Source organism: Rana temporaria, chromosome 2 (assembly GCF_905171775.1).
Source record: "Rana temporaria chromosome 2, aRanTem1.1, whole genome shotgun sequence".
NCBI lineage: Eukaryota > Metazoa > Chordata > Amphibia > Anura > Ranidae > Rana > Rana temporaria.
In genome coordinates, this window is record NC_053490.1 from 327,267,948 (window position 1) to 327,295,729 (window position 27,782).

A 27,782-nucleotide genomic window follows, 5' to 3' on the forward strand; every position below is an offset into this window, starting at 1 on the left:
ATCAAATAACACCAAAAGAAAGCTCTATTTGTGGGAAAAAAAGGAAGTCAATTTTGTTTGGAAACCACGTCGCACGACCGCGCAATTGTCAGTTAAGGCGACGCAGTGCCAAATCACAAAAAGTGGCCTGGTCTTTGACCAGCAAAATGGTCCGGGTCTTAAGTGGTTAAAGCAGCTGAATGTTTTAATAAAGAAATCATTTTAACTGTTGGTGGAATAGTTCTGTTTGCTTAAATTATCCAATCATGTACAACAGGTAATAACCATAATATTTTATAAAGGCAAGATCAAATAAGATTTTCATTAGGCAATGTTTGCATATCCACACAACAAACATACAATGTAATTCATAAAAAATACCTCTGCAATCAGGCACATGTGGAAGTATTCAAACATCAGCTCCTGTGTAAATGGCCAGTCCTCCACTGCAGGAAGTTTTAATTAAAGTGTATGCAAACGTAACCTTCATCTTTTATAGGCTTTCTTTATGTCTGTTAAATATACCATTGAAAGAATTTTGTTTTTTATATATATATACACACACACAATATCTCACAAAAGTGAGTACACCCCTCAGATTTTTGAAAATATTTGATTATATATTATAATGTGACAACACTGAAGAAATGACACTTTGCTACAATGTAAAGTAGTGAGTGTACAGCTTGTATAACAGTGTAGATTTGCTGTCCCCTCAAAACATAACATAAGTAAATACACCCCGAGGTGAAAATGTCCAAATTGGGCCCAATTAGCCATTTTCCCTCTCCGGCGTCATGTGACTCATTAGTGTTACAAGGTCTCAGGTGTGAATGGGGAGCAGGTGTGTTAAATTTGGTGTTATCGCTCTCGCTCTCTCATACTGGTCACTGGAAGATCAACATGGCACCTCATGGCAAAGAACTCTCTGAGGATCTGAAAAAAATAATTGTTGCGCTACATAAAGATGGCCTAGGCTATAAGAAGATTGCCAAGACCCTGAAACTGAGCTGCAGCATGGTGGCCAAGACCATACAGTGGTTTAACAGGACAGGTTCCACTCAGAACAGCCCTCTTCATGGTCGACCAAAGAAGTTGAGCGCTTGTGCTCAGCGTCATATACAGAGGTTGTCTTTGGGAAATAAATGTATGAGTGTTGCCAGCATCGCTGCAGAGGTTGAAGGAGACAGCCTGTCAGTGCTCAGACCATACGCCACACACTGCATCAAATTGGTCTGCATGGCTGTCATCCCAGAAGGAAGCCTCTCCTAAAGATGATGCACAAGAAAGCCTGCATACAGTTTGCTGAAGACAAGCACATAAAGGACAAGGATTACTGGAACCATGTCCTGTGGTCTGATGAGACCAAGATAAACTCATTTGGTTCAGATGGTGCCAAGCGTGTGTGGCGGCAACTAGGTGAGGAGTACAAAGACAAGTGTGTCTTGCCTACAGTCAAGCATGGTGGTAGGAGTGTCATGGTCTGGGGCAGCATGACTGCTGCTGCCATGCCATATTCCTATTACAAGGGGTGTTTACATTCCTTGTAATAGGAATAAAAGTGATAAAAACAAAAAAAAATTGGGGGAAAAAAGTGTCAAACTAAAATAAATAAAGTAAAATGAACAATAAAAAATAATAATTTTAAAGCGCCCTTGTCCCCGTATGTTCGCATGCAGAAGCGAACGCATACACAAGTCCCGCCCACATATGAAAACGGTGTTCAAACCATACATGTGAGGTATCGCTGTGAACGTTAGAGCAAGAGCAATCATTTTGGCCCTAGACCTTCTCTGTAACTCAAAACATGTAACCAGTAAAACAATTAAAGTGTCACCTATGGGGATTTTTAAGTAGCAAAGTTTGGCGCCATTCCATGAGCGTGTGCAATTTTGAAGGGTGACATGTTAGGTATCTATGTACTCTGCATAACTTTATATTTCACATTATGCAAAAACATTGGGCTAACTTTACTGTTTTTTTTTTAAGCACAAAAACTGTTATTTTTCCCCAAAAAATGCATTTGAAAAATTGCTGCGCAAATACGGTGCGAGATAAAAAGTTGCAACGACCGCCATTATTTTCTCTAGGGTCTTTGCTAAAAAAAATGATATAATGTTTTGGGGTTCTATGTAATTTTCTAGCAAATAAATGATGATTTTTACATGTAGGAGAGAAATGTCAGAATTGGCCTGGGTGCTCCAGAACGCCTGAAGGTGCTCCCTGCATGTTGGGCCTCTGTATGTGGCCACACTGTGTAAAAGTCTCACACATGTGGTATCACCATACTCAGGAGGAATAGCAGAATGTTTTTTGGGGTGTAATTTGTAGTATGCATATGCTGTGTGTGAGAAATAACCTGCTAATATGACAATTGTGCGAAAAAAAATCTTTTGCAAAGAATTGTGGGAAAAAATTACAGCTTCAAAAAACTCACCATGCCTCTTTCTAAATACCTTGGAATGTGTTCTTTTCAAAAAGGGGTCATTTGGGGGGTACATTTCTGGCATGTTAGGGTCTCAAGAAATTAGATACGCCGTCAGTACTTCAGGTGTGATCAATTTTCAGAGATTGTCACCATAGCTTGTGGACTCTATAACTTTCACAAAGACCAAACAATGTACACCAATTTGAACTTATTTTTACCAAAGATATGAGGCAGTAGAAATTTTGTCCAAAAATATGAAGATAACTGAGAAATTTGCTAAATTTTATAACAGAAACTAATACAATTTTTTTTTTCCAAGTTTCCAGTCTTTTTTCTTTTATAGCGCAAAAAATAAAAAACCCAACAGTGATTAAATACCACCAAAAGAAAGCTATATTTGTGTGAAAAAAAGGACAAAAATTTCATATATGTACAGTGTTATATGATTGAGTAATTGTCATTCAAAATGTGAGAGCACCGAAAGCTGAAAATTGGTCTGATTAGGAAGGGGGTTTAAGTGCCCAGTGGTCAAGTGGTTAAAAAGGGTAAGTACAGATACATTGTTTTTGAGAGTCTCTAGTGTTGGATAGCATATTAGCTGCTTCATCAAAGATCATAAACATGGTGTTTAAATCTCAGGAAGGGGAAATGGTTTATTGTGTAAGACTGTTTGACCTGTGTGTCATTCTATGGCGATACTGTAACAACAATTGTACATTACTATTGGTTGAATGTGCCTGTAGAAAATCAATAAAACATTTTCAAAAAAAAAAAAGATCATAAACATGAAATTGTCTGTATATACTGTACAATAAATATGTACTACAAACAAATGCAAAGAACAGTATGAACTGGTCTGACTCAAAAACAACCTGTATGCTGGTACTTTGGATTAGATTGGATGTTCTTTTAAAACAGCTAAATATTTAGGGCTCATTCACACCTATGTGTGTGTTAACACATGTCTCCTAATGCTCATGTTCTCTTGCCAAAAGGCATAAAAAACACAGCTGTATTATTTTTACACGGTAATGCACCATAACTTACAATGCATTCAGAAAAAAACTACTTTACTGCAATGCAAAGGCATGAATTCAGCCTTAAAGTAATAATATTAGCTTGCTATTTTTTCATGTTATACTTACCTGCTCTGTGCAGTGGTTTTGCACAGAGCAGCCCGGGTCCTCCTCTTCTCGAGTCCCCAATAGCGCTCCTGGCCCCTCCCTCCTTCCCCCACAGCAAGCAGATTGCTATGGGGGCATCCAAGTAAGCTTGCTCTCAAGCCGCTGCTCTGCATACCCATTCACAGACAGAGCTCAGCCTCACCCCCTCTCTCTCCTCATTGGCTCACTGACTGTGATTGCCCCAGCAAATAAGGAGGGAGCGTCCCCGCAGACCCAAGTTCTCGCGAACATGCTGGTTTGCGATGGGGCTCGGGTAAGTATAAGTGGGGGCTGAGGGGCTGCTGCACATAAAATGCATGCAGGCAAAAAAACTTGAACCTTTAGGCCTTGTACACACGAGCAGACATGTCCGATGAAAGCGGTCCACGGACCGTTTTCATCGGACATGTCTGCTGGGAGCTTTTGGTCTGATGTGTGTACACACCATCAGACCAAAATCCCGCGGACAGAGAACGCGGTGACGTATAAGACACCGACGTTCTCTAACACGCGAGTTCAATGCTTCCACGCATGCGCCAAATCAATTCGACGCATGCGCGGGAATTTCGGGCCTCTGGTTATACGTCATAACCAGCGGACATGTCCGATGAGTCGTACTAACCATCGGACATGTCCGACGGACATGTTTCCAGCGGACAAGTTTCTTAGCATGCTAAGAAACTTTTGTTCGCTGGAAAACTGTCCGCTAGGCCCTACACGCAGACCAGTTTTAGCGGACATGTTCGGTCGTGTGTACAAGGCCTCAGAATCACTTTAAGTAAAAGTTTTCAAAACTGCGGTTTTCCTGATTACTCAGCAATGGCAGCAAAAAAGTGAAAGAAAACAGTTGCAGCGGCTCAGCCTGATTTACAATGCTAGTCTTGTCTCACACCTAGCAGATTCACTTTAACCACATACAGTAAGGACCGGATGGATTTACCCCCTTAATGGCCATACGGCACTACGTTACTTTAGCTGACAATTGCACGGGCATGCGACGTTGTACCCAAATAAAATGTTTGTCTTTTTTTTCCCCACAAATAGAGATTTTTTGGTGTAATTTTGATCACCTCTGCGATTTTTATTTTTTGTGCTATCAACAACAAATTTGTGATTATGAAAAAAAAAGAGAATATTTTTTATTTTCTGCTATAAAACATTCCAAATAGAAAAAATGTAAAAATCGAATATGTACTCTTTTCCTTTTTTTTTTTGAAAAAAACAAAAACAAAACAATAGGCGTATATTAATTGGTTTGTGCAAAAGTTATAGCGACTAAAAAATAGGGGATAGATTTATGGCATTTTTTTTTTAACTAGTAATGGTGGTGATCAGTGATTTTTAGCGGGACTGTGACATTGGGGTGGACAGATCGGACACTTAACTGACATTTTTGACACTTTTTTGGGAACCAGTGACATTATTACAGTGATCTGTGCTAAAAACATGCACTGACATTGTACTAATGACACTGGCAGGGATGGAGTTATCATCAGGGGTGAACAACAGGTTAACTGTGTTCCCTCAGTGTGTTTACTAACTGTATGGGGGATGGGCTGACAGGGATAACACACAGATCCATCTTCCTGTATAGCAGAAACATAAGATCTCTGTGTCATCCCCTGTCAGAACAGGGATCTGCCCTGTTTACTTTGGCAAATTCCAGTTCTGTCTCTGTGGGAAACGATCATGGGCAGACGGCGGAAATCGAGCTGGACCTGCTGATTGGCCCTTAAAGGTGAACTTATCCTTTAAGTCTTTTAACTCTAGTGCAAACGTTCTCTAGCTGTGAGCTATACTCAGGGACTAGCCGATTGTCGATCCACGTATGGGCTAGCTGAATGATCAGTGCAGCCACCTATAGTCAGCAACAGTGATCATGGCATTCTGCCAGAGGGGAAGGCTACAGTGGAAGGATTCTCACATATGCATTGAATGTGTGGTTTGGAGAACCTGATCTTTTTTTTTTTTTTTTTCGTGTAAACTGCTGGTTGAAAAAAAATACGGGAGGGATGTTACAAGTCTATACTCCACTATACCACATGATTTAGGTATGCAGGCAGTATCCATTTTTCTCAAAGAGTCTGGAAATGTCTCGCTAGTCCTCCAAGAATTTATTTTACAATCCCTCGAGTATCTATTGACACATAATTTCTTCATGTTTGACGGGGGCTACTCTCTCCAAAGATGTGGGGCCTCCATGGGAGCGAAATTTTCGCCCTGACTTGCCAACCTTTACATGGGTTGGTGGGAGAGGTCCCACATCTTTGGACATGGTAGCCCCCACCGTGTGGATACAGTTTTCTGCTACCGCTACATAGATGACCTGCTATTTGTGACATCAAACGGGGAAGCCATCTGGACACTTGGCTTGCTTACTTTAATCACAATTCGCTAAATCTGAAGTTTACGAGCAATCTCCAGGTCACTACAGTGTATTTCCTGGATGTCAAACATTCAGGCATCAATGGCACAGTGGTCACCAGTTTACATAGGAAACTCATGGTGGGCAATGCACTTTTAAAAGCTGATTCGGCTCACCTAGGTCACACTGCGCGTGCGTGAGTCATGCTGCATGTTCTGAGTGGCCCCTGCTGTCTTCTGGGACCTGTGTGTCTCCCAGAAGACAGCGGGGGGACAGAGGACAGAACGGAAATGTCGTAGATTGTCATGGATACTGTAGTGATCTTTCACTGGAAGTGGGAGCAAATAACTGTATTAGACAGGTATCTGCTCCCCCCTCCCCCCCCCCCTGAAAGGTGCCAAATGTGACACCAGAGATGGGAAGGAATCCGGACAGTGGAAGTTCCGTTTTTGAGTGGAACTTTGCTTTAAGTAGATCTACTTTAGTACTATTAACAAAAATGTGCTAGTGATATACCAAAGGGGTGTCTAGATAATAAGTGGGCTGCTCTTATGATCCGAGGAACTGGAACAGTAACCTCCAACTAAGTCTGAAGATTGAAAGTGGTAGCATCCAAAATGAGGTTGTATTCCAAATGTGTAATATACTGTATTATATACTTTGGTGAGGCGTTTTGTTTTTCAGACTTAAATATCACTTCCTTGGTCATATGTGAGATAAATGTGTCCAGTTTATAGACAACAATAAAAATCTATATATAAGAAGTTTGTAAGATTCTAGAGCAAAGTCGCCTTTCCTGGAGGCAACTTCAAGTCGCGTTGTAAGTTGCTCCAAGTAGCGCTGAAGCCGCCTTGCAAAGTCGCGCTGTAAATCTGGTTGCCCCTGTGTGAACCGGCACTCAGTGATCCTTATTTATCTACATGGATTTTGCTAAATGGTGTCCTTTTTTTCTCATCTCAGGTATACTTTATACACTCACAGACACACATTTCAATTGGCTTTTGTAGAAGGAGCCAGGCAGAAAATTGTCAATAAAGCAGCACCTGTATCCAATCAGATGTATGCACTGTTTGTGTGTTCTGACAGTCACGAGTGCTGGCTGTCAGAAAACAAAATCTGGCACTTCAGATTCCTCCATCCACATGGTTTAGCATAGACGAGGGATGAGATGCAAGGTTGAACAAGAGAAATCTTAATTTGCATTGCCAGCTTAACAAATTGCCAACCAATTGCACTATCATACAGTAATAATGTATATAAACCAGAAATATGAGCAATATATCCTTATTAAAAAAACACATTTGAATGAGAACTAGAGGACGTATCAATGGAAAGGACTGTGGGAGGGCTTTTGTGTAAAGTATAGCTTTGTCAAATCATATGTCTTAACATGTGAATGAGTTGTAAAAAATGCAGAATAAAGTCACGCAAGGATGGTAATCTATTAAAAGAAAGTTACTAAAGAGTCTGTCTAATGCATTTCGGTTATCAAAAGTTGCAAATCCCCTGTATGTTTTTGAAAACAGCATATTAATGGCATATAATTAACCACAAACATTTTTATATGAATCGTTTTCCCTTTTTTTTTTGTCAATCAATATTACAATGATATAAGAGATATAATTAGACCTAAACCTGTCAACAAAAAATACCTATACATTTAGCTAGTGAGCGCATTCAAAACATACTGGACATAATACAAAGTTTGAAGGAGAGTTGTTTTACCTATAGCAACAAGAGATGAAACATCTGCCTGCCTCTCTTTGTATCATAAATATACTTGAACACTTTTTTTTCCAGGCCTAGCTTATGTACATCTGCAAAATGGTGCATCTGTCTTTAAAGTCTCGTCCCCTTTTCCATATAGGAAAGTGCATTTGTTGAAAAATTTCTGCGTAAATTAAAAAGAAACTTGACCCAATCCTTCCCCAATCCTCTGGTCAGATCAGTTACATCACTTGATGCTTATTGGGTCATGCATGGCAGCAACTTTAATAATTTGTACCCGTACAGTGTGAACAAACCAATTTGATTTCAGGCTTGATAGTTTAAAAAGTGACTCCAATTTTATTGAGAAAAAAGCATTCCCCCCTGGGTGATCTATGTACATTGCAAGGATTATAACAAACTTTGTTGCAGATTCCTACCTTTTGTTATTCTGAATAAATCACTGTTTGTTAGTCTATGTCCTTGTGAAAAGTGAATCGAATGGGAGTGGTTTCATAATTATCAACCGGTTGCTGCACCTGCAGGGCTCTAATGAGGAAAACTACTGGTCCTGCATCTCTTTAGATGTTATTTCCTTCTGGGAGTATCTCACTAAAAAGAAAAAAAAATTGTTGCAGGGGATGCAGGAAATCTAACTTGTATCGTAGTGCAGATGTCTGGGAAAATCGGTGAGCCAATCACAAAAGCAGAAAATTATGTTTCTAAGGGGCGTTCTGTAGAAATTCTGTATTTCTGTGTACATAAATCTCCAGGTAGCCATATTGCATTGCATTTTACAGAAAATGTCGGAGCTGCAGATTGAAAAGGAAAGGTCAGTTTTACTAACATTCAATATGACTTGTTACAATTGTATACGCTATATTATTATTTTTTATTTGCTATTTCTTTCCCACGAAAGTGGAGTTGAAAAATATTTTTGTTATATTTGCATGCCAATGCAGTTTAGTGTTATCCATTTTTTTTGCATTTCTTGACAACTGTGTGATATAAAAAAAATACAGGGAGATTGAAAAAATATGGCTGGCCCCGACTCACCCAAATAACTAACTTTGGAGTGCGGATGCGGAGGTTCCCCCCGAACGTCTACTGGGCTCTATGTCTCAGCTTCAGCGAATTTAGCGCAGGCTGTTGCGACCATTTGGGCTGTCTTCAGAACATTCGCTCCTGACCTCATTCGTTTGTAATCCCAAAGTCTCACTCACCAAATGTCATATCCATGGACATCCTGGAATTTATTTCATTTTGGGAACCTAGTGAACCCCTTATCACGCAAATTACTGCCCTTCTCCAGCCTTCAAAATAAATTTGACCTACCTCGCCAGGTGTTCTATAGCTACTTGCAAATTCGCCACTACGCCCTGTCCATAGCTCCTGACCTGCAATTTCCCCCCCCCCCCAACTTTCTTTGAAACCTTAGTCCTGGCCGGTTCTGCCCAGAAAGGTCTAATTTCTGTCATCTATAAAATATCAAATGCCTACCTCCTAGAATCCCAAGGTAAACACTTAATGGTTTGGTGGGATAAAGCCCTCAATGAGGTAATACCCATAGAGAAATGGCGGATAATATTGGCAAACAGCTCACTCTGCACATTATATAAGGAAAATGCATATAAAGTAGTTCTCTTCTTGTATATGACTCCAGATGTGCTCCACGCCATATATCCCACTAGTTCTGATCGCTGTTGGTGATGTCAGAAGGACAAGGGCTCACTCTTTCATATTTATTGGAGTTGCTCGTTAATCACCCCCTACTGGAACGCGGTCCAGCAATTGTTGGCCCGTCTGCTGGACACACCGGTCCCCATGACTCCCAAATTCTTCTTATTAGGCTTATCACCACTAAGAATCCCCACACCCTACAAAAAATTGGCACGCCATATCCTCACAGCTGCCCGCTGTCTTATAGCCCTAAACTGGAAAAAAACACTCTCCCCCCTACTCCTGAGGCTCTGCATGCTAGAATCAAGGATGTGGATCTGATGGAGAGAATGACTGCCAGGATACGAGACAAGCTGGATGCCTACGACAATGTCTGGGAGCTATGGCACCTTCGGGAGGATCCACCATGACCAGGTGAATGAGCTGCCATGATGACCCCTCTCTCTTTCTTTTTCTATCCCTCTTTTCTCTTCTCTGTTGTGAGTACTCCTGTGACACCCTCTATTCTTTATAGTTTGCTGTATGCTAGTGAATGTTACCATGATGCATCATTTCCAACCTCAGATACGTGTTAGATATTGTTTAAGAGCACAACGACAGACCGTATATGTAACTACTTGAAGAATTGAAATATACGACGATTTGTACTTCATTTTTATTTAGTTTTTCCCCTGCTATATCACATGCTCTTGTATGGTGTATGCAACTGTTACTAATAAAATGTTATTTGAGAAAAAAATACAGGAAACTCATTTAAAGAAAACTGTGATTCACACTTTTTTTTGGATCAGATAGAGGCATGTAAAACTACACAAAGAATGTATGAGATCTGTGCCATTATAGCCACCAATAGTGGATCTGCCAGAAGAAAAGAAAAAAGAAAAACTTTAGCACAATGCCAATGATCACAATGGCACAGATTACATTGAGCTTTTTATGGGCAGTTTCAAACATATTTAACGGCACCAAAATATGTGAAGTTCAACTCCTTTTGCTAGTGATCTAGATGCTGCCCTGCTCGTGCATGGCTATTAATTTCTATTCACATTTGCAGGGAGTTGAACAAGGTCCTGCTAAATGGTCAAAAGTGATTCCAGTGATTTCCTTATCTGCGAGGAACGCTGAATTGGCAAATCAGTAAAACTGTATTCCTATACTTGGAAGATCACCAGTTGGCACTTAAAAGTTGTGGATTATTTTTGTTTTCCTAGCAGGTTAGGCCAAAATAAATGCTAACCAATAGCCATGATAGTTTTTTCTGACATATCATGGTGTATCTCACAACATTTTACGTGGAGCAAAGACTAAGGAATCTCCAGCTTGAGCTAAACGCTGATTTCCATAGCATACCATTTGATGCCTATCTTTAGTAATAAAAGTTTGTAGATTTAAACAAATCGTGTTGGAACATGTTGAAACACTTCTTTCTAGTGTTTTGTCACAAGAAAGCAAAGCAATTGTGATTTTCACTAAACTTGCTTTCAGGGGGCACACACAACCCCCAGTTTTAAAATGTTTAATTTGGTTCTAAGCCATTCAGTTAAGACAGGGGTGCCCAACCTTTTGAAGAGCAAGGGCCACTTAAGCGACTTGGTAAATGGTCGCGGGCCACAACGAGTAAAGTGGGTGGATGGCAGCCCACTCGACTCTATAGAGCCCACTCTACTCTCAGCACACCAAACTCGCAGGTAATAGAATTCTATGGCTCAGTGCAGGTAACCCACAGGTGCACTTCTCTGTATCTGTGGATCAGTTTGAAAGCAGCCCAGCAACCACTGCAGAACAGATATGCCCATATATACACACACACTTTGATTTTAGTAATAAAAACGTACCTTTAATAACAGTATTCTATTCTATTTTATTCCATCCCAGAGCAGGAGGTCATGGGCCACATCAGGTCACTGGTCAGGCCACTGGTTGAGCACCCTTGAGTTAAAACAACTATTTGATGGCTGTACTTGCATTAGCCAAATCCACAGTTCAGTGACACTTTGGGGTTAATTTACTAAAGCCCGTACACACTATCGAAATTTCTGAAGGAAAAAGTCTGGCATACTTTTTCCATCGGAAATTTCGACCGTGTGTATGCCCCATCTGAGTAATTCCATCGGAAATTCAGATGAACTCCATCGGAGTGTAGATAGAGAGCATGTCCTCTTTTACTCCGATGGGAATTCCGATGTGATTTTGGTCGGACAAAGGTACGATCATGTGTACAGGGCTTAAAACTGGAAAGTGCAAAATTTGGTGCAGTTTTTCATAGAAACCAATCAGCTTCCAGGTTTTGTTGTCAAAGCTTAATTGAACAAGCTGAAGTTAGAAGCTGCCATGCGCAGCTGCGACAGGTTCTGAGTGCTCCAGTTTCAGTAAATCTCCCCCTATGGTTGATGGTGTCCCTAGACAAGTATGTTTTTATCTTCTTGCCTGCACAATACAATGTCTCCACACGTAATACAGGAATTGTTTGGGCAATGGCCATATATTTGGACATTTACCATGGTGGATTAAAGATCTTTTAACTACGTTGCTCATGCTGACCAACATCTCAAAGCGTAAATGTGAAGAAAAATTATCCAATAGGTTAGTTCCAGAAGCCTGGGTGATGTTTAGTGTAGTAACTCATAGGGGCGAATCAGCTTTCAGTTCAGAAATAGCAATGAAAAGCAAGCCCCGTTTTGCTGCAATTCTATTATTAAATAGCCCATAGATATAGTAAAATCATAATGTTAACCATTATGTCTGATGTCCTTTTCTGTTTCCTGTATAGTTATGAAATGTTTGCTTGTTTCTTGCTATATTGCTTAGTAATCTCTAATGATATTTCCTATAACAGTAATAATACTTATAATTATAATAATAGATAATAATTATAAAATTAGATGTGGTTTTTGCTGAAAGTTAACAAAACACACAATATTCAAAAATAAGAAGGTATATTTTCCTAGTACCTAACCAAACCATTTGTTATATAAAAAGTTTTCTGCACACCTTGATTTTCAAATCTTTAACTGACAATGCCAAAGTCATGTACACCTTTTGGGGAAAAAAAGATCCCAGCCATATAACATTTATTTACTAAGTATGGAGGAACATTCTTATCTGATGTCAATTAATATATGTTATTATTAGCTGCGCATACACAATAGCAGCTAAACATTCATACTGTGGATTGTGCAGCACAGAGCAGACTAGGATTTGTATAAGCTCTTGGCTAAGAGTCTCCAGCAGTATTCTGGTATTATATTTTACGACCTCTAATATTAAATATGTGGATTGTTCATCTAGAGTCTAATAAAGAGAAACAATACATTAGACTTTTTTTTTTAAATGGGTTTGCATTATGTAAAATCTGACATATAGAAGTTGTTCTTTTTAACATTTTATATTACAAATATTTTAAACACATTCAAAGCTTTTAAAAAGAAATGACATATTTTGACAAATGTGTGTATTTCAGTTTTAAGGGAAAGTTATTCTTTACTAACTTTTTTTTTTTTTTTTCGTCTTTGTGTGCAGGAATGATTTAGGGAGGATCAAGAGGTTAAGCAAATGACTGATGTAATTGTTACATAATAATTGACAACCAATTTGCTTTATTGAACATGTGCCTGCCTAACATGTTTTGTATTTTTTTACTCAAATTGTAAACTTTATGGACCTAGGTGCACTTTCTTTTTTTTTTAGATTTTGGACAGGTATATAATATAACAAGCTTCAGAAGATGTTGGTGCCATACAGAGTAGTAATCTTTACAGCTTAGGATTTATCTTCATTTAATAAATATGTAATCAACCAATGCAATGAACTTTAAAGGGAACATGATATATTTTCACCCAAAAATGTTTTGTGTTGCTGACTAAAGTAGCTTTTCTCTGACCGGTAGTGTCTTCTTCTGCTCTGATTTACAGCTGCCTACATCTGACTCGCTGTGACTCAAGTCATCTGAATGTTTTAGGCTACATGTTTACTTTTATTCTTACTGCTGACTTTTTAAATATTTTCGGATCATCAGCAAGAAAAAAAAAAAAAATCACCAGCTTGACAATTGGTTTCTCAATAAGCATGACGGAAACAATAAAAATAAGAAATCACAAGCTTGTGTTATGACATAGAAATTATAAAGGTAGGCTATTTTTTAAGTACACACTTAAGGTGGCCATACACACTTTGATGAATGATTGATTTAATTTCCGATTAATCTCTTCTGATAGGAATTGTCGACTATAGATTGATTATTCCTATCAATTCATATGACAAACGCGGGGAAGTAGATTTTGTAGATGCATAGTTATTGATTACATTGATAACTAACGGTTGTATTTATCAATGTAATTGATATTCTGATAACCTGATCAATCAAAATATGTCCGAAAATCATGAATAAAGCATCTTAGTGCTACTGTTGATGCAGCACGATTGATCATTTTTTTGTCCTGGTTGATCAAACGTTTGATCAAACCTGATTTACGCTAATTGGACCAATTTCCGATTTTGATGGGATCACACATCAGTTGGATAATAAAATCAAAGTGTGCATGGCCACCATTGCTCACACATTCACTTGCAATCGTCATTGAATAGCAGCTCCAACGAAATGAAGATTTTTTTTTTATATACTGCCAATGATAAGATATTGATTTATTTCAAACAACCAATCACATGCAGGGAATGTAATAGATAAGAAACCCCTCTCCACTTGATTGGATGTTTCAACACTGGTTTGCTAAACCAAAATAAACGACTTCTTTACAAATTCATTAATAACTTTAAAAAAAGTAAAAAGTATATAAATACTTTAGTAATTAGTAATCACATAAGAACATAACAAATATTAAATACCTAAAAATACCTAAAATACCTAAAAATATTAAAGTAAATAGCTAAAACACACACAACAGGATGATAAATAGATGAAAAATAAATGTTAGAAACAATTGTGCAATGTACAAATTAGGCTGGCGTATTCTGCAAAGTTGAGGGTTAATGTCATTTCTATTCAATTCAACATGTAAAATCTCTCGGAAAATACTATTCGTACAAATTAAAACACACTTATTTTGCAAGTTCGCGTCTTGCGCCATGACTGTGCCAGAAATGGCCATGCGAATCAGCTATGTTCAGAATGTAGCATGAATATTTTAATGTCTGGACTTAAGGAATTTGCTAAGCCCTGAGGGGGTCAACCTTATTGTCTAGCTTTTATCTTGCCCGCAGATCAGTGGGTTCAATATACAAATTGCAGTGTATCGGTTTAACTCCTTTACAGCATGTCTTGAATACCTTATTACAAGTCACACGTTGTTGAAGAATGCCAGTAGATCAACTTTAAAACAAACAGCTGCCTTACCAAATATCTACACCACATCATTGTTACAGCCAAAATATACTTGCAAAGCCTTCACACCACACAATATCTCCCTGGCCACATTTCTGTGATCTCAGCGCAGTTATTTGCTAGAGTGGATGATAAAAAGCAGCATCCGACTCTCTGTAGTAATTGTACTTGGTGTGGGACATCTGTGAAAATAAAACAATGTGATAATTTTCTAAAACTACAAAGGCTTGCTTGTCAATGTGCCGGGATTGCTGAGTATAAGAGATTGATTGCAGGTACAGCATTTAAACTGTGGCAAATCTAAGGAGAAAGTTTATTCAGGGAAACTGAAAAAAAAAAAAAACTGTAGTCTTTTAAATCTAATCCCTTCGAGGTATTTAAAAAAAACAACAACGAAAAAGAAGGAATCTCTTCTTTTCTTGCATGCCTTTTAACTGTTTAAACACATTGAGTAAATGACAGATGCCCTAAGGCAATAAGCAGAGGACTTACCACCAGGAAGAGTCCACTCTTGGGGTCAGAATGAGCAGAATGAGAAGATATGCAATATACATCCTATAGTTTGTTTGGACATTCTCTGATGAAGCCACAGTCCTATGACAATGCTTTAGGTTGGAAGCTTTAGTGTGACTCCTAAGGTTCTGTCCGGGGTGAGATAAACCCGTCATGGTTACTATGTCTCCCCAACTTGCTTTGCAGAAAAGAGTCTAGGTCACCTAGTAATCCAGAGTATCATGCAGGTAAGTGCTTTACTCCATGAAATTTTAAAAAGTTTGCTTTCTAATAAAAAAAAATCACCCAAATCTTTATTCCTTTACATATTTTTCCATAAAACTTATAATTGTTTTACTTTCCTTTTTTTTTGCAACTATGCATCAAAGAAATATAGTAGTCAGGTAGATCTGGGAAATGGTACTGCAGTGGTAAGACAGTTCACATATAGCAAAAAAAAGTAAAAAAAAAAAGTTCTAAGTGATGCAAAAATTCTTAAAGTGAAGAGAACTTAGCTGGCTGACGCAGAAGGGAAACCCAGAGGTTCAGGAGGATGATGCTGAGGAAATCTGCCTTGCGGAGCTTGTGATGAAGAGGAGAGGAAAGGATGGTCTGAGTTGCTTCTCTGTGCCTTGCTGGACACAGTAAAGTTTGATGAATTCCTGAATTGACTTGAGAGGTAGCAGATCCCAGGCTTTGCTGAAACTCCCCCTTAAAAAAAAGTGCCTCTGCAATGGGTGAGGATAGGCTGAGCTACCTTTGCAAAGGGTTGCAGCAGCATACTACCACCTGCTGCTGTGATATAGACACACAGATAGTAAGAGGAAGACACATGCATTCAGTTATAGCCAGTGCTCTGATTTTAGGCTGCCACTGTCTACATGGTCTTAGTGCCTTCAGTTTTCACAAGAACATTGCTGAAAAAAAAAACCTTTCCTTTACTAACAGCTGGATTACTGAAAGCTGCTATAACTGTCTAAAAAAACAGCAAACTTTTATATGCTCAGAGTTTTTCTTTCTGACAATTAGTGTACATTGATTACTTTCTAAATCTATTTTTACATTTACAGTAGTAGTGTTTACCAAAAAGTAACTACTTTAGTATTGATTTATATCACATATCAATTTCTTGCTTATTGACATGAAAATACATTATTGATGTGGCTTCTGAACAGTGTTTATGACATCATTAAAGCGGGATTCCACCCGCATTTTTTTATTTAAAAGTCAGCAGCTACAATCACTGTAGACTTTTAATAAGGACACTTACCTGTCCTAGGCGCCCGCGATGTCAGCCCCCCCCCCCCCGCGCGAGGCCGACCCCTTGATCGTGGAGGGTCCCGGCGCCGTCATCCTCAGTAAGGCAAACAGGCAGTGAAGCCTTGCAGCTTCACTGCCCGTTTTCTACTGCGCATGCGCGAGGCTAACGCCGCTTTGTGAATGGGTGTCTGCTTTCTGGGATACACACAGTTCCCAGAAGGCAGCGCGCCACATTCTCCAGAAGACACCGCGAGGAGGACGAGGAAAAAGACCTGCCACGGTGGAGGAAGAGGCAGATTAGCAAGTTCCGCATAGCAACCGCCCTTTCTGGTGAGTAAAAAATTTTTTTTCTATTGTTGTTTGAAGGATTTAGTTTTTTTTTATTTTTAGGGTGGAAATCGGTATTAACCGCTACAGCCCTGGAAGGTTTCAACCCCTTGTTGACCAGAGCACTTTTTGCAATTTAGCACTGCGCTACTTTAACTGGTAATTGCACGTTCATGCAACGCTGTACCCAAAGAATGTATGTCTTTTTTCCCCACAAATAGAGCTTTGTTTTGGTGGTATTTGATCACATCTGCGTTTTTTATTTTTTGCGCTATAAACAAAAAAAGAGCAACAATTAAAAAAACATATGCAATAAAAAAAAGCAAAACAATGTAATTTCTTCATCAATTTAGGCCAATATGTATTCTGCTAAAAAAAATCCCAATAAGCGCATATTAATTGGTATGCGCAAAAGTTATCGCGTCTACAAACTATGGGATATTTTTATAACGTTTTTATTATTACTAGTATTGCCAGAGATCTTCGATTTTTAGCGGGACTGCGACAATGCAGAAGACAAATCTGGCACTAAGTGACACTTTTTGGGGACCAGTGACACCAATACAATGATCAGTGCTAAAAAATGCACTGTCACTGTACTAATGACACTGGCAGGGAAAGGGTTAACTTTGGGGCGATAAAAAATGATTTAATGTGCTCCTAGGGAGCGCTTGCTAACTGTGTGGAAGATGCTTTGACTGGGGAAAGAGAGATATCTGTGTTTCTTCCCCTCTGACAGAACATCAAACTGCCTTGTTTACATAGGCTGAATGTCATTCTCGGGAAAGATCGCCGGGTGTTGGTGCGCATCGGGTCCGACAGACCCTCTGATTGGCTCCCGCTGTGTCCAATCATTTCCCTGCCGCAGTAAAAGTACGTGGGGCTGTTAATGTCAGCCCCCCGACCAAAAAAAAAGTAATATATATTTCAGTTTACCAATCTTTAAAGTGACATTAAACAATATCCTTATTCTTCAAAAATAATCCATATGCATCCACTACTCAATGGTCCTGTAATGTATTTTTCATGAAATAAATACTATGCCTGTTTGAAATGTTTTCTCTCAGTTCCAGAACTTCTCCTTTTTTCTTTGATAAATAAAAGGTAAACATTATAAGCATACCTGTCAGTATTAAATGGTTTGTCTCAGCCCTTTAACTGCCACCTTTGCTGGACAGCTTGGTCTGTTTACCACCTCCAGTTGGGGCCAATTCTGACATTCCTCTCCTACAAAAAATTTCCATAGGTGACTCTTAAAAAGACTTTACAATTTACCAGTTTAGAACTACACAGGAAATTCTTGCCCTCGCTCTGACGTTCACGGTGATACTTCACATGTGTGGTGCGATCACTGTGTACATATGCTTGTGGGACCTATGTGCACATTCACATTTGCGCATTAGCACAGAGGAGCTCTATTTTTTTTATTATTGTAGCACTACCCACGAAGGAGCTGCTGGTTTGCTTTGGGTGGCATGTTACCTCATGACTCCTCCGCCGCCTAAGGGTATATGGTGAATGTAGCAGTAATGGAATGTCCACGACAGGTGTCTTTTTCTGTGCTCTTTATTACCCAGCCGGGTAAAAACAATAAACTTTGTGGTGCATTTGTCAGTAAAAGGAGAAATAGCAGATTCAGGCGTAGGAATAGAGAAACAGTCCTGCTTCCAACAACACTTAGGGCCAGATTCTCGTACATCCGCGTATCTTTGCGCGGGCGTAACGTACAGTATCCGATTTACGTTACGCCTCCGCAACTTAGACGGGCAAGTGCTGTATTCTCAAAGGACTTGCTCCGTAAGTTGCGGCGGCGTAGCCTAAATCGGCCGGCGTAAGCCCGCCTATATCAAATGTGGGACAGGGGGGCCTAATTCAAATGTTCTGTGACCCGACGTGATTGACGTTTTTCTCGATGCTCCGTCCGTGGAAATCTCCCAGTGTGCATTGCTCCTAATACGCCGCAAGGAAGTATTGGTTTTGATGTGAACGTAAATTACGTCCAGCCCCTCTCACGGACGAGTTACACAAATGATGTAAAATTTTCTAATTTCGTTGCGGGAACGACGGCCAACATTGGTATGCCGCACTTACGCCACCATATAGCAGGGGTAACTTTACGCCGGGAAAAGCCTAACGTAAACGGCGTAACTGCGTCGGCCGGGCGTACGTTCGTGAATTCCCGTATCTAGCTGATTTACATATTTTGCCGCGTAAATCAGCGTACACGCCCCTAGCGGCCAGCGTAAATATGCAGTTACGATCCGACGGCGTAAGAGACTTGTCGCCTGTCGGATCTAAGGGAAATCTATGCGTAACTGATTCTAAGAATCAGGCGCATAGATACGACGGCGCAACTCAGAGATACGACGGCGTATCTGGAGATACGCCGTCATATCTCTTTTGAGAATCTGGCCCTTGGTCTTGTTCGCCACTCCAGCCAGAGTGGGTATAGCGTACCCGGACAGGTCTCTCTCTCTGACCTGGCAGCCAGAGTATCACTCGGAACTTACAGGGAAAAATCTCTGCCACAGACCCTCCTTAGGATTGAGGTAGCGGAGGTAATCCTTCTTAATAGACTTTGGCCTGGATCTCCTTCAGGTAGTTTACAGATTACCGACTGACAGGTGACCAACGTCCATCCTTTCAGTATTCGGTTCCCTTGATCCCCGATGGATTGTCGAGACCCTATTGGATTGCCAGTCTCTCTTGGCTCTCCTCAGATGGACTCCCCACTGAACAGCTATCTCGCTTGGGATCTTCTCAAGATTGGGGACCCAGTCGATTACTGGGGCCCCACCACAACTTTAAATGTTCCGGACCAACATGGTCACGGAAACCAGGAACACTGTGTGGCACGCGCACCCCCGCCTGGAAGGCCATTTCGCCGGGGCCCCGTGATGCAGTCACCCTAAAGGTGGGTGCCGCACTCGAAGAAGGACCCAGACCAATGGTGTCTGTCTCATAAATACCCTCCCCCAGCATGCACAGCTAGGAGAAATCCTCCAGATAGGCTGCTGGGGAAAAGCACTGAAACCTCGACTCCACTGCTGCCACCTATCGTCCTGGGGTGGGAACAGCACCCCAGGAACAACAGAATAAGCCCACAGCACAGCCAAGCTGTGACAGAGACCCAATTTAACAGATTAACTGGATTAGAGCCAATTAACTCTCTGATCCCCCTCTAAATTTAACAAAGCACCGGTACTTGGAAATAACCAGGCGCTACACAATTATTATTTCTTTTAAAATTTTACACTGTATCATAATTTTTTTCCACCTTTGTGGAAAAAAACATCCCCTCTCTGGGTGAACTATGCACATTACAAGGATTTTACCAAACTTTGCTGCAAATTTCTACCTTTTGTTATTCTGAAGAAATCCATGGGTGTTAGTCTGTGTTCATGTGGTAAGTGAGTCTAATGGGAGTGGTTCCATAATTATCAACCAGCTGCTGAACCTGCAGAGCTCTAATAAGGAACATTTCAGGGTCTGCATCCGTTTAGATGTGATTTCCTTTTGAAAGTATCTCACCAAAAATGACATTTTTGTTGCAGGGAATGCCCGATATCTGACTTGTATCTTAGTGCAGGAAAATCAGTGAGCCAATCCCACAAGAAGGGAACTATGTTTCTGGGGGGTGTTCTGTGCACAGAACACCTCCAGGTAGCCATATTGCATTGCATTTGTCAGAAAATTACTGAGCTTCATATTGAAAAGGAAAGGTAATTTTTAAAAACATTCAATTACAATATGACTTGTATATGCTATATTATTATGATTTTTATTTGCTATTTCTTTCCCATGAAAGTAGAGTTATCCTTTAAACAATATAAAAACATCCCTTGTGATAGCATGGGATATGACAGGTCCTCTTTATAGAGAGATGTGGGGTCTATTAGACCCCACATCTCTCCTCTGCCCTCCAAAGCATCTGATCAAACCAAGATCAGTTTGATCAGATGCTTTTACAAACATAACGGTTTGTTTACATGTGACTGAAACTGAAAGTGACAAAATCCACATCGCGTTCAGTTTCTGACGCCAAACAGTGGGAGGAACAACATCAGATTCTCTCTCTGTGTCCTAGGAAGCAGATGCTGATGGTCATATCTTTATCTAGGTCCCCAGTTGGACGGGAGGGCCTGATAAAGTCAACTGCTGCGGAAAGGACCCCCTTCCACTGACTGTAAAAGTAATCCAGAGGCTCTATAACCGCTAGGTTTACTTTGAAAGTAATCACCAGCTTTAAAAAAAATGATATCTTGGTCATAACTGCAGCTGCAGCCATGACTGAGCTATCACCCTTGCCATCCAAGGATGTACAGGTACATCCTAAGGATGGGAAGTGGTTAAAATTATACTAAAGTCTATTTTATTTATTTATTTTTTAAATAGCAAACATTTCATACTTAACTGCTCTGTGTAGTGGTTTTGCACAGAGCAGCCCCGATCCTCCTCTTCTTGGGTCCCTCTTCGGTGCCTCTTGCGACCCACCACCTTTCTCTCCTCATTGGCTGACTGACTTTGACTGGCAGCAGCGGGAGCCAGTGGCACAATGCTGCTGTCTCAGCCACTAAGCAGGGGACCCCCGGGCAGCTGAGACACTGCTGCAACATCTCTGGATCTAGATGGACCTGAGGTAAGTATTAGGGTGGCTGCTGCACACAGACTTTTTTTATCTTAATGCATAGAATGCATTAAAGTGGATGTAAACCCAATTTTTTTTGCTGTCACAATGTAGAGTATAAGATTTCATATCATCTGTGCCCAGTCTTGCCACACAGAGTTAATCCAGCTCTGAGCAATCCTCTTTTCTTTTTTCAGTGAGATAAACGGACAAACAGGAGAAAACATTTGTCTGTTCTTCCCCCTTGCTGTGAATGACAGGTTATTTACATATCTCATGCACGAGCCTCAGACAGGCATTATTTTTCAATTCCCACCCCCACTCCTTTTCTGAAGTCATGTGGTTACTTTTCTGGATTTTGACTGGATGTTCGTGATCATAGCAGAATTTAGTGTAAGGCCCCGTACACACGGTCGGACAAAACCGATGAGAATGGACCGAGGTTCAGTTTCATCGGTTCAAACCGACCGTGTGTATAGGCCATCGGTCTGTTTTCCTTCGGTCCAAAATTTTAAAACATGCTTCAAAACCGAACCGATGGACCGCTGCCCGATCGGTCCAAACCGATGGTTAGTACAGAAAAGCATCGGTTCAAAACCCGCACATGCTCAGAATCAAGTTGACGCATGCTTGGAAGCATTAAACTTTGTTTTATTCAGCACGTCGTTGTGTTTGACGTCACCGCATTCTGACCCGATTGGTTTTTGGAACGATGGTGTGAACGCATATCAGGCCGTCAGGCCATTTCAGAGGTGAACCGATGAAAACGGTCAGTCGGACCATTCTCATTGGTTTGGAACGACCGTGTGTACAAGGCCTAAGGAATACACAGGAGAAAATGCATGTTGACAAGGGGAGTATAGAGGTGGGCGGGAGTCTACTGACATCACGACTCCACCCACCGAGCTCCAGACAACATACCCACCCACAGAATCTTTAGTTTTTCAGTTCTTATAACAGACAGAGGGGAGACATTTGACAGGTAAGGATATATGCAGGAGGCGTGTATATCCTTATAGATCAGCACTATGGCAGTAGTTTAGAAAGGATTAGAGTGGATTTACATCCACTTTAAGATAAAAAAACATTCTGCTTTTCAACCACTTTAAGTGGAACACCAAGTAAAACTAAAGGGAAAAAAGGCTCCGTTCACACTCGAACTATGCGTCTTTGGTCATTTTGAGGAAATTTTTGGGGGGATATTTGTACAGGTGTGTTTGCACATTTTTGCCCAGTTTTCAGTATTTTATTTAATTAAATTTTTAGACAATGGAAAACTAGTTACTAGGCAAGAAAATGTGCATAAAAATGGGTGTTACGCACATTTCTGTGCATTTTGCAGACACTCATATTAAAGTAATTTGGAGCCAATATGCATGAATCTGCCCCCAAAAGAAGATTGTACCAAAATTAAGTACTGTATTTATTGGAGTATAACACTCACTTTTTTACCCTGAAAATAGAGAGTAAACTTTGCCTGCTTGTTATACGCAGGGGGCTGTGGAAAGTTTTTTTCCTGAAACTTCCCTTATAAAGTTAGGGTGCGTGTTATACGCCTGTGCGTGATATACGCTGATAAATATGGTAAGTAACACTATGCTCCAGTATGAACAGGCATCGATGAATATAATTGAAATCTTAGCGTTAAGCATTGAAGAACTTCTGGTACAGCTTCAGATTGTGCTTTAAAATGCTTAGGTGTGAAAGGGGCCTAAGAATTTTCTTGCTTAATTAGTACGTTTTACAAAAACAGCTTTTAGTGCTTTCAAAATACCTTATATAAATCAAAGAGTTAATTCGCCCCAAACCTTTTATTTTATTTTTTGGTAGATGAGGAGTAGTTAAAGCACCACATGATTTTATGCCTCGTGATGCGGTGATATGAGATGTTCTTGAGGTCCATAACCTACATACGTGTATCAATTATTAAGAGGGTATCAAAAGACAAATGCATAGACCCATGTATCGGCCTCATTTACATCTCTTAATTGAGCTCTATTCTTAATGACCTCACTGTATTCTCGTTGTACTGTATTTTACTACTCGTTGTTTGTTAATGTCCTTTAGACATTTTTTAATATGGAATTTCGCAACGATAAATAGTACCTGCATTTTCATGGTTTGTTGTTTTGTTTTTTTGAGGCATAATTAAAGTCCCATTAGTTATGATTTAACAAATGCACAGATACCATACACAAGATTATATCATTTACTGTGTTTACATTATTAAAAACCCTCTTTAAAAACTCGTCACAGTGCTTAACCACCTGATACAAAGCCTCCCCTCTGCATTTTTTACATACTGATGCAGGGTCTTTCAACATACACCCCACATTTATAATAATTAGTACATAGATGGTAAAAACCCAATATGGTCACATCAGTTCCTTCATTGACATAAAGTAGTAGGTGGAGGCGTATCTCAACATGTTTCGCAAAAAAAAAAAGCTTCATTTGGAGGTACTAAGGTTAAATAATACATCAATTGATTATTTATTTTTGTGCAGGTAACCCCATGCAGTATAGATTAGGGGAGAAATTGAGACCATGGGCCATGTGGCACAGGAGTGGATGATGGGCTGACAAGAGACCAGGGTCATGGATCAGCAAGCATACCCATTGTTAAAAAGGTCTGTAGCTGTCCCTCTCCTTATGACAAAGGGTACATCTAAAGATCTTACAACAGAGAAGCAGTAATCTCACAACTACCGTCAGGATCACGTCATAAGCTGTTGTGATCTGTTGTAGGATCTGTTGCTAGGGTTTCCAATGGAGAATCCTGCAGGAATTTAAAACTACACATACAACTGAACTATTATTTTTGGATTGACTGTTCCTTTCATTCAGAATTAAAACTTCAAAGTGATTTTTTTTGTCATCACACTGCCTGTACATTTATACAAGAGAGAAAATGATCTTGATTAGTTGCTATAACAAATGTCTCTACTTTCTATGCCAGCAAATGGAAAATTGAATTGGGATCGATTTGCTAAAGAAGTAGAGGTTGTTCATCCTGCTAGTGAACGTTATCTAATATGGTCTGTGTTCTCTTTGAATATCCAATCACGTGCAAGGGAGAATTTAAAGAATACAACCGGATTAGCACATGTTTGGGTATATACCGTAATACCTTCCTGATGCCTACCAGTGTTTTTTTAAGTATTTGTTAAGGAAGGGAGGACGTGATTACTGTGATTGACTGTCACAGTGGTCATGTGGTCTGGAACCCACTCTGTTACCCCGATCAATAACAGAGATTGGTAGCTGTCTGTGACAGCTTGATCATTGCACTGGGAGCACTCAGTGACTTAGTACAGAAACATGGGCCCCCATGGATGCATATATGTGGCATGTGATGGTTAAGGCTCACCTGCTCTGCTGCTGCACATATGGGTTACATGCTCAGCAAAAGATTAGAATAAACATAGCTTCATCTTATTTTCTAACATATTGGTTAAACTAGATGGACTTGTGTCTTTTTTCAACTAGGCTAACTATACAAGATTCAGTTGGCAAAATAGACATACATTTTTCAAAGTGAAGATTGACCTTGGTAAGTAAGCAAAAAAAAAGTCTCAAACCCTTTAGTAAATGAACCCTATGTCATAGGGACTAAACCAACCCAAGGCTGCTTAAACTCCCTGTCGGTAATCCCAAGTGTGGCTCGGGCTTGGCTTAAATTTTAGTACCATTAGCAGTAACCCCGAATCACACTTGGGATTGCATTGCAGAATCCTGGTGCAGGTTACTTACCTTATCCCCAGGACCCTGCCATGTGCCCCTGCTGTGTCCGTGGGCAGTGTCCTCAGTCCGATGCCTCTGTGTGCCGGGCTCCGTTCCCTGTGAGGGTCGCAACGCATGGGGGCGGAGCCCAGCTTCAAATTCAAAAAGTACAAAATTCATAATTTTACAGATTGCATTACTGTATCAAATAATTTTACATCCTTTTTGTCCCTAGTGCTTTGTCCAGTGCCCTTTTATATTATATATACTGTTCTTTCTGCCTGGTAACTTGAGATTGTCCATGGCAACCAAAAAGTGTCCCTTTACATTAAAAGTGGTTTTAGACCAGCTAGAAAACAGTTATGGTAAATTAGAACACTTGCAGAATTGAGCGATAGTGAATTGTGGAGACATTTATTTTATTATTATTATATTATTATTTTTTATAATTATTTATAGTTATTTATTATATTATCATTTATGATTTTGTGATTCAAACTTTATCATACCCGGAATGTATACTAGACTCTCGTTTGGACAGATTTAGGTGTGTTATTACTAAGTATTACAGGCCTACTTAGAAGAACCCCAAATTTCTATGCAAAACAATTGTACCGCCTTGAGACGCAAAAATCTGACATAATCATACCGCCAGGTTGGCTACATTAAAGCATAAAAAAACAGGAGGGTTTCCAAGCCAACGGTGTAAAAAATCAAAAATGTTTTAATGGTTCTTTAGCAATATCACAATAAAAAGTGAAAGTGTTTTGGGGGCTCACAGCGCACAATCGTGCCATCAGATTCCTATTGCCATTCTTAAAGTTCAGTTTATAATACAACAGTAAACACATACAGTATTTGGTTCCTACGGCCAACAGATAAATGTTTCTCTTGCTCCGGTTAATTTTGAACTATCTTTAGAAAGCATTGAGTCTGGCCATACACAGATAGTTTTTTTGTTCATTTGGCTTGCATTTCCACAGATGGACAAATCTCCCTCTGTGGCTATTTTATTCTATGGCCCCGTACACACGACCGAGGAACTCGACGTGCCAAACACATCGAGTTCCTCGTCGAGTTCAGTGTGGAAGCCGCCGACTTTTGCCATTGAACAACGAGGAAATAGAGAACATGTTCTCCATTTCCTCGCCGAGGTCCTCGTCGGCTTCCTCGGCCGAAAGTGTACACACGGCCGGGTTTCTCGGCAGAATTCAGCTCTGAACAGTGACTGCATCTGATCTTACTTGGCCAAAACTTTTCTACCTGGGTTCTGATATTTTTTAGATGTCAGGTGGGAGAGTGCCTACAGGGCCATCCACAAAGCAAATTTCAGCCAGTTGATCAGTATATGGCCATCCCACTGCTTACTGCTATTAGCGATGGTGCTTGTTATGTTTTATTATTGCTGCTCTGCACTGTATTTTGTTTATTATCATCATACATGTGTGTTCACTTACAGTGGGCGAGCGATCATTTTCTTTACGAACAGATTTGTAGTTTTCACAAAATAAACATAACTGTGGTTTCGCTGGAAGTAATTTATAAACTTCTATTTGACTTGTAAATTGCTGTTAATATTGGCTGATAGCGCGATTCACTGGTTTTCTGGGATACTTATAAGGAAATGTCTTCAGCACACATGTCTCATATTTGTTGAACTATGGAAGATGCTGTAAGGGAAAATGTTCATGTACATTACAATACCCTGCAAAGAAGCCATAGCAGGTCAAGTCCTGTAAAGATCCATTATATTATAATATTAATGAAAGAGGGCAAATAATTATATGGGGGGGGAAAGTTTTGTGCTTTTACTTTCCTCTAAAAATAGCATGCATTTGCAACAAATGTCATCCAATGAAATCTTCTAGGTGTATTTCTTTCAAGATCTAGGGGTACAAATAATTTGGCATGGATCTACAAAATGTATTCTCCACAGAATAAATCAGTTAAAAAATGAAATACTGATTTATAGAATAAATACCCTACTCCTCATATTAGTCCTAAACTCTGGTGGGAAATCTCTGCTCCACTCTATTTCAAGTTATGCCGCGTACACACGATAATTTTCCGGGATGTAAAAAACAAAGGCCCAGATTCAAGAAGCACTTGCGCCCGCGCAACCATAGGTTGCGCGGCGCAAGGGCTTACTTGCTCCGGTGTAACGAGTGCTCCTGATTCAGGAACCTCGTTACACCGACTGCAGCCTAGGATGTGACAGACATAAGTCTCCTTATGCCTTCACATCCCAGGCTGCATTCTTGCGTTGGCCGCTAGGGGGCGCGGCCTTTGTGATCGGCGTATAGTATGCAAATTGCATACTACCACCGATTCACAAAAGTTGCGCGGGCCCTGCGCACGCAAGGTACGGAGTTTCCGTACGGCCACTTTAGCATAAGGCTGCTCCTGCTAATAGCAGGCGCAACCAATGCTAAAGTATAGCTGCGCTTCCCACTCGCGACGTTCAAATTTTACGTCGTTTACGTAAGTGAACCGTGAATGCCGCTGGACGCCATTCACGTTCACTTAGAAGCAAATGACGTCCTTGCGATGTCATTTGCCGCAATGCACGTCGGGAAAGTTTCCCGACGGAGCATGCGCTGTTCGCTCGGCGCGGGAGCACGCCTAATTTAAATGATTCCCGCCCCCGGCGGGATCATTTACATTAGGCAGCCTTACGCACGGCTGATTAACAT

The 27,782-nt window shown here is 40.2% G+C and overlaps 1 protein-coding gene across 1 annotated transcript in view; it reads right to left on the reverse strand.

Moving 5' to 3' along the window:
• Positions 1–15,978, reverse strand: part of WNT2B (Wnt family member 2B) — a 144,848-nt gene extending 128,870 nt beyond the window's left edge. Inside the window, exon 1 of the mRNA XM_040337487.1 lies at positions 15,153–15,978. Coding sequence (XP_040193421.1) covers positions 15,153–15,328 — 176 coding nt within the window. The 5' untranslated portion in view covers positions 15,329–15,978. The remainder of the gene's footprint in view (positions 1–15,152) is intronic.
• Between the last annotated feature and the right edge of the window lie 11,804 nt (positions 15,979–27,782).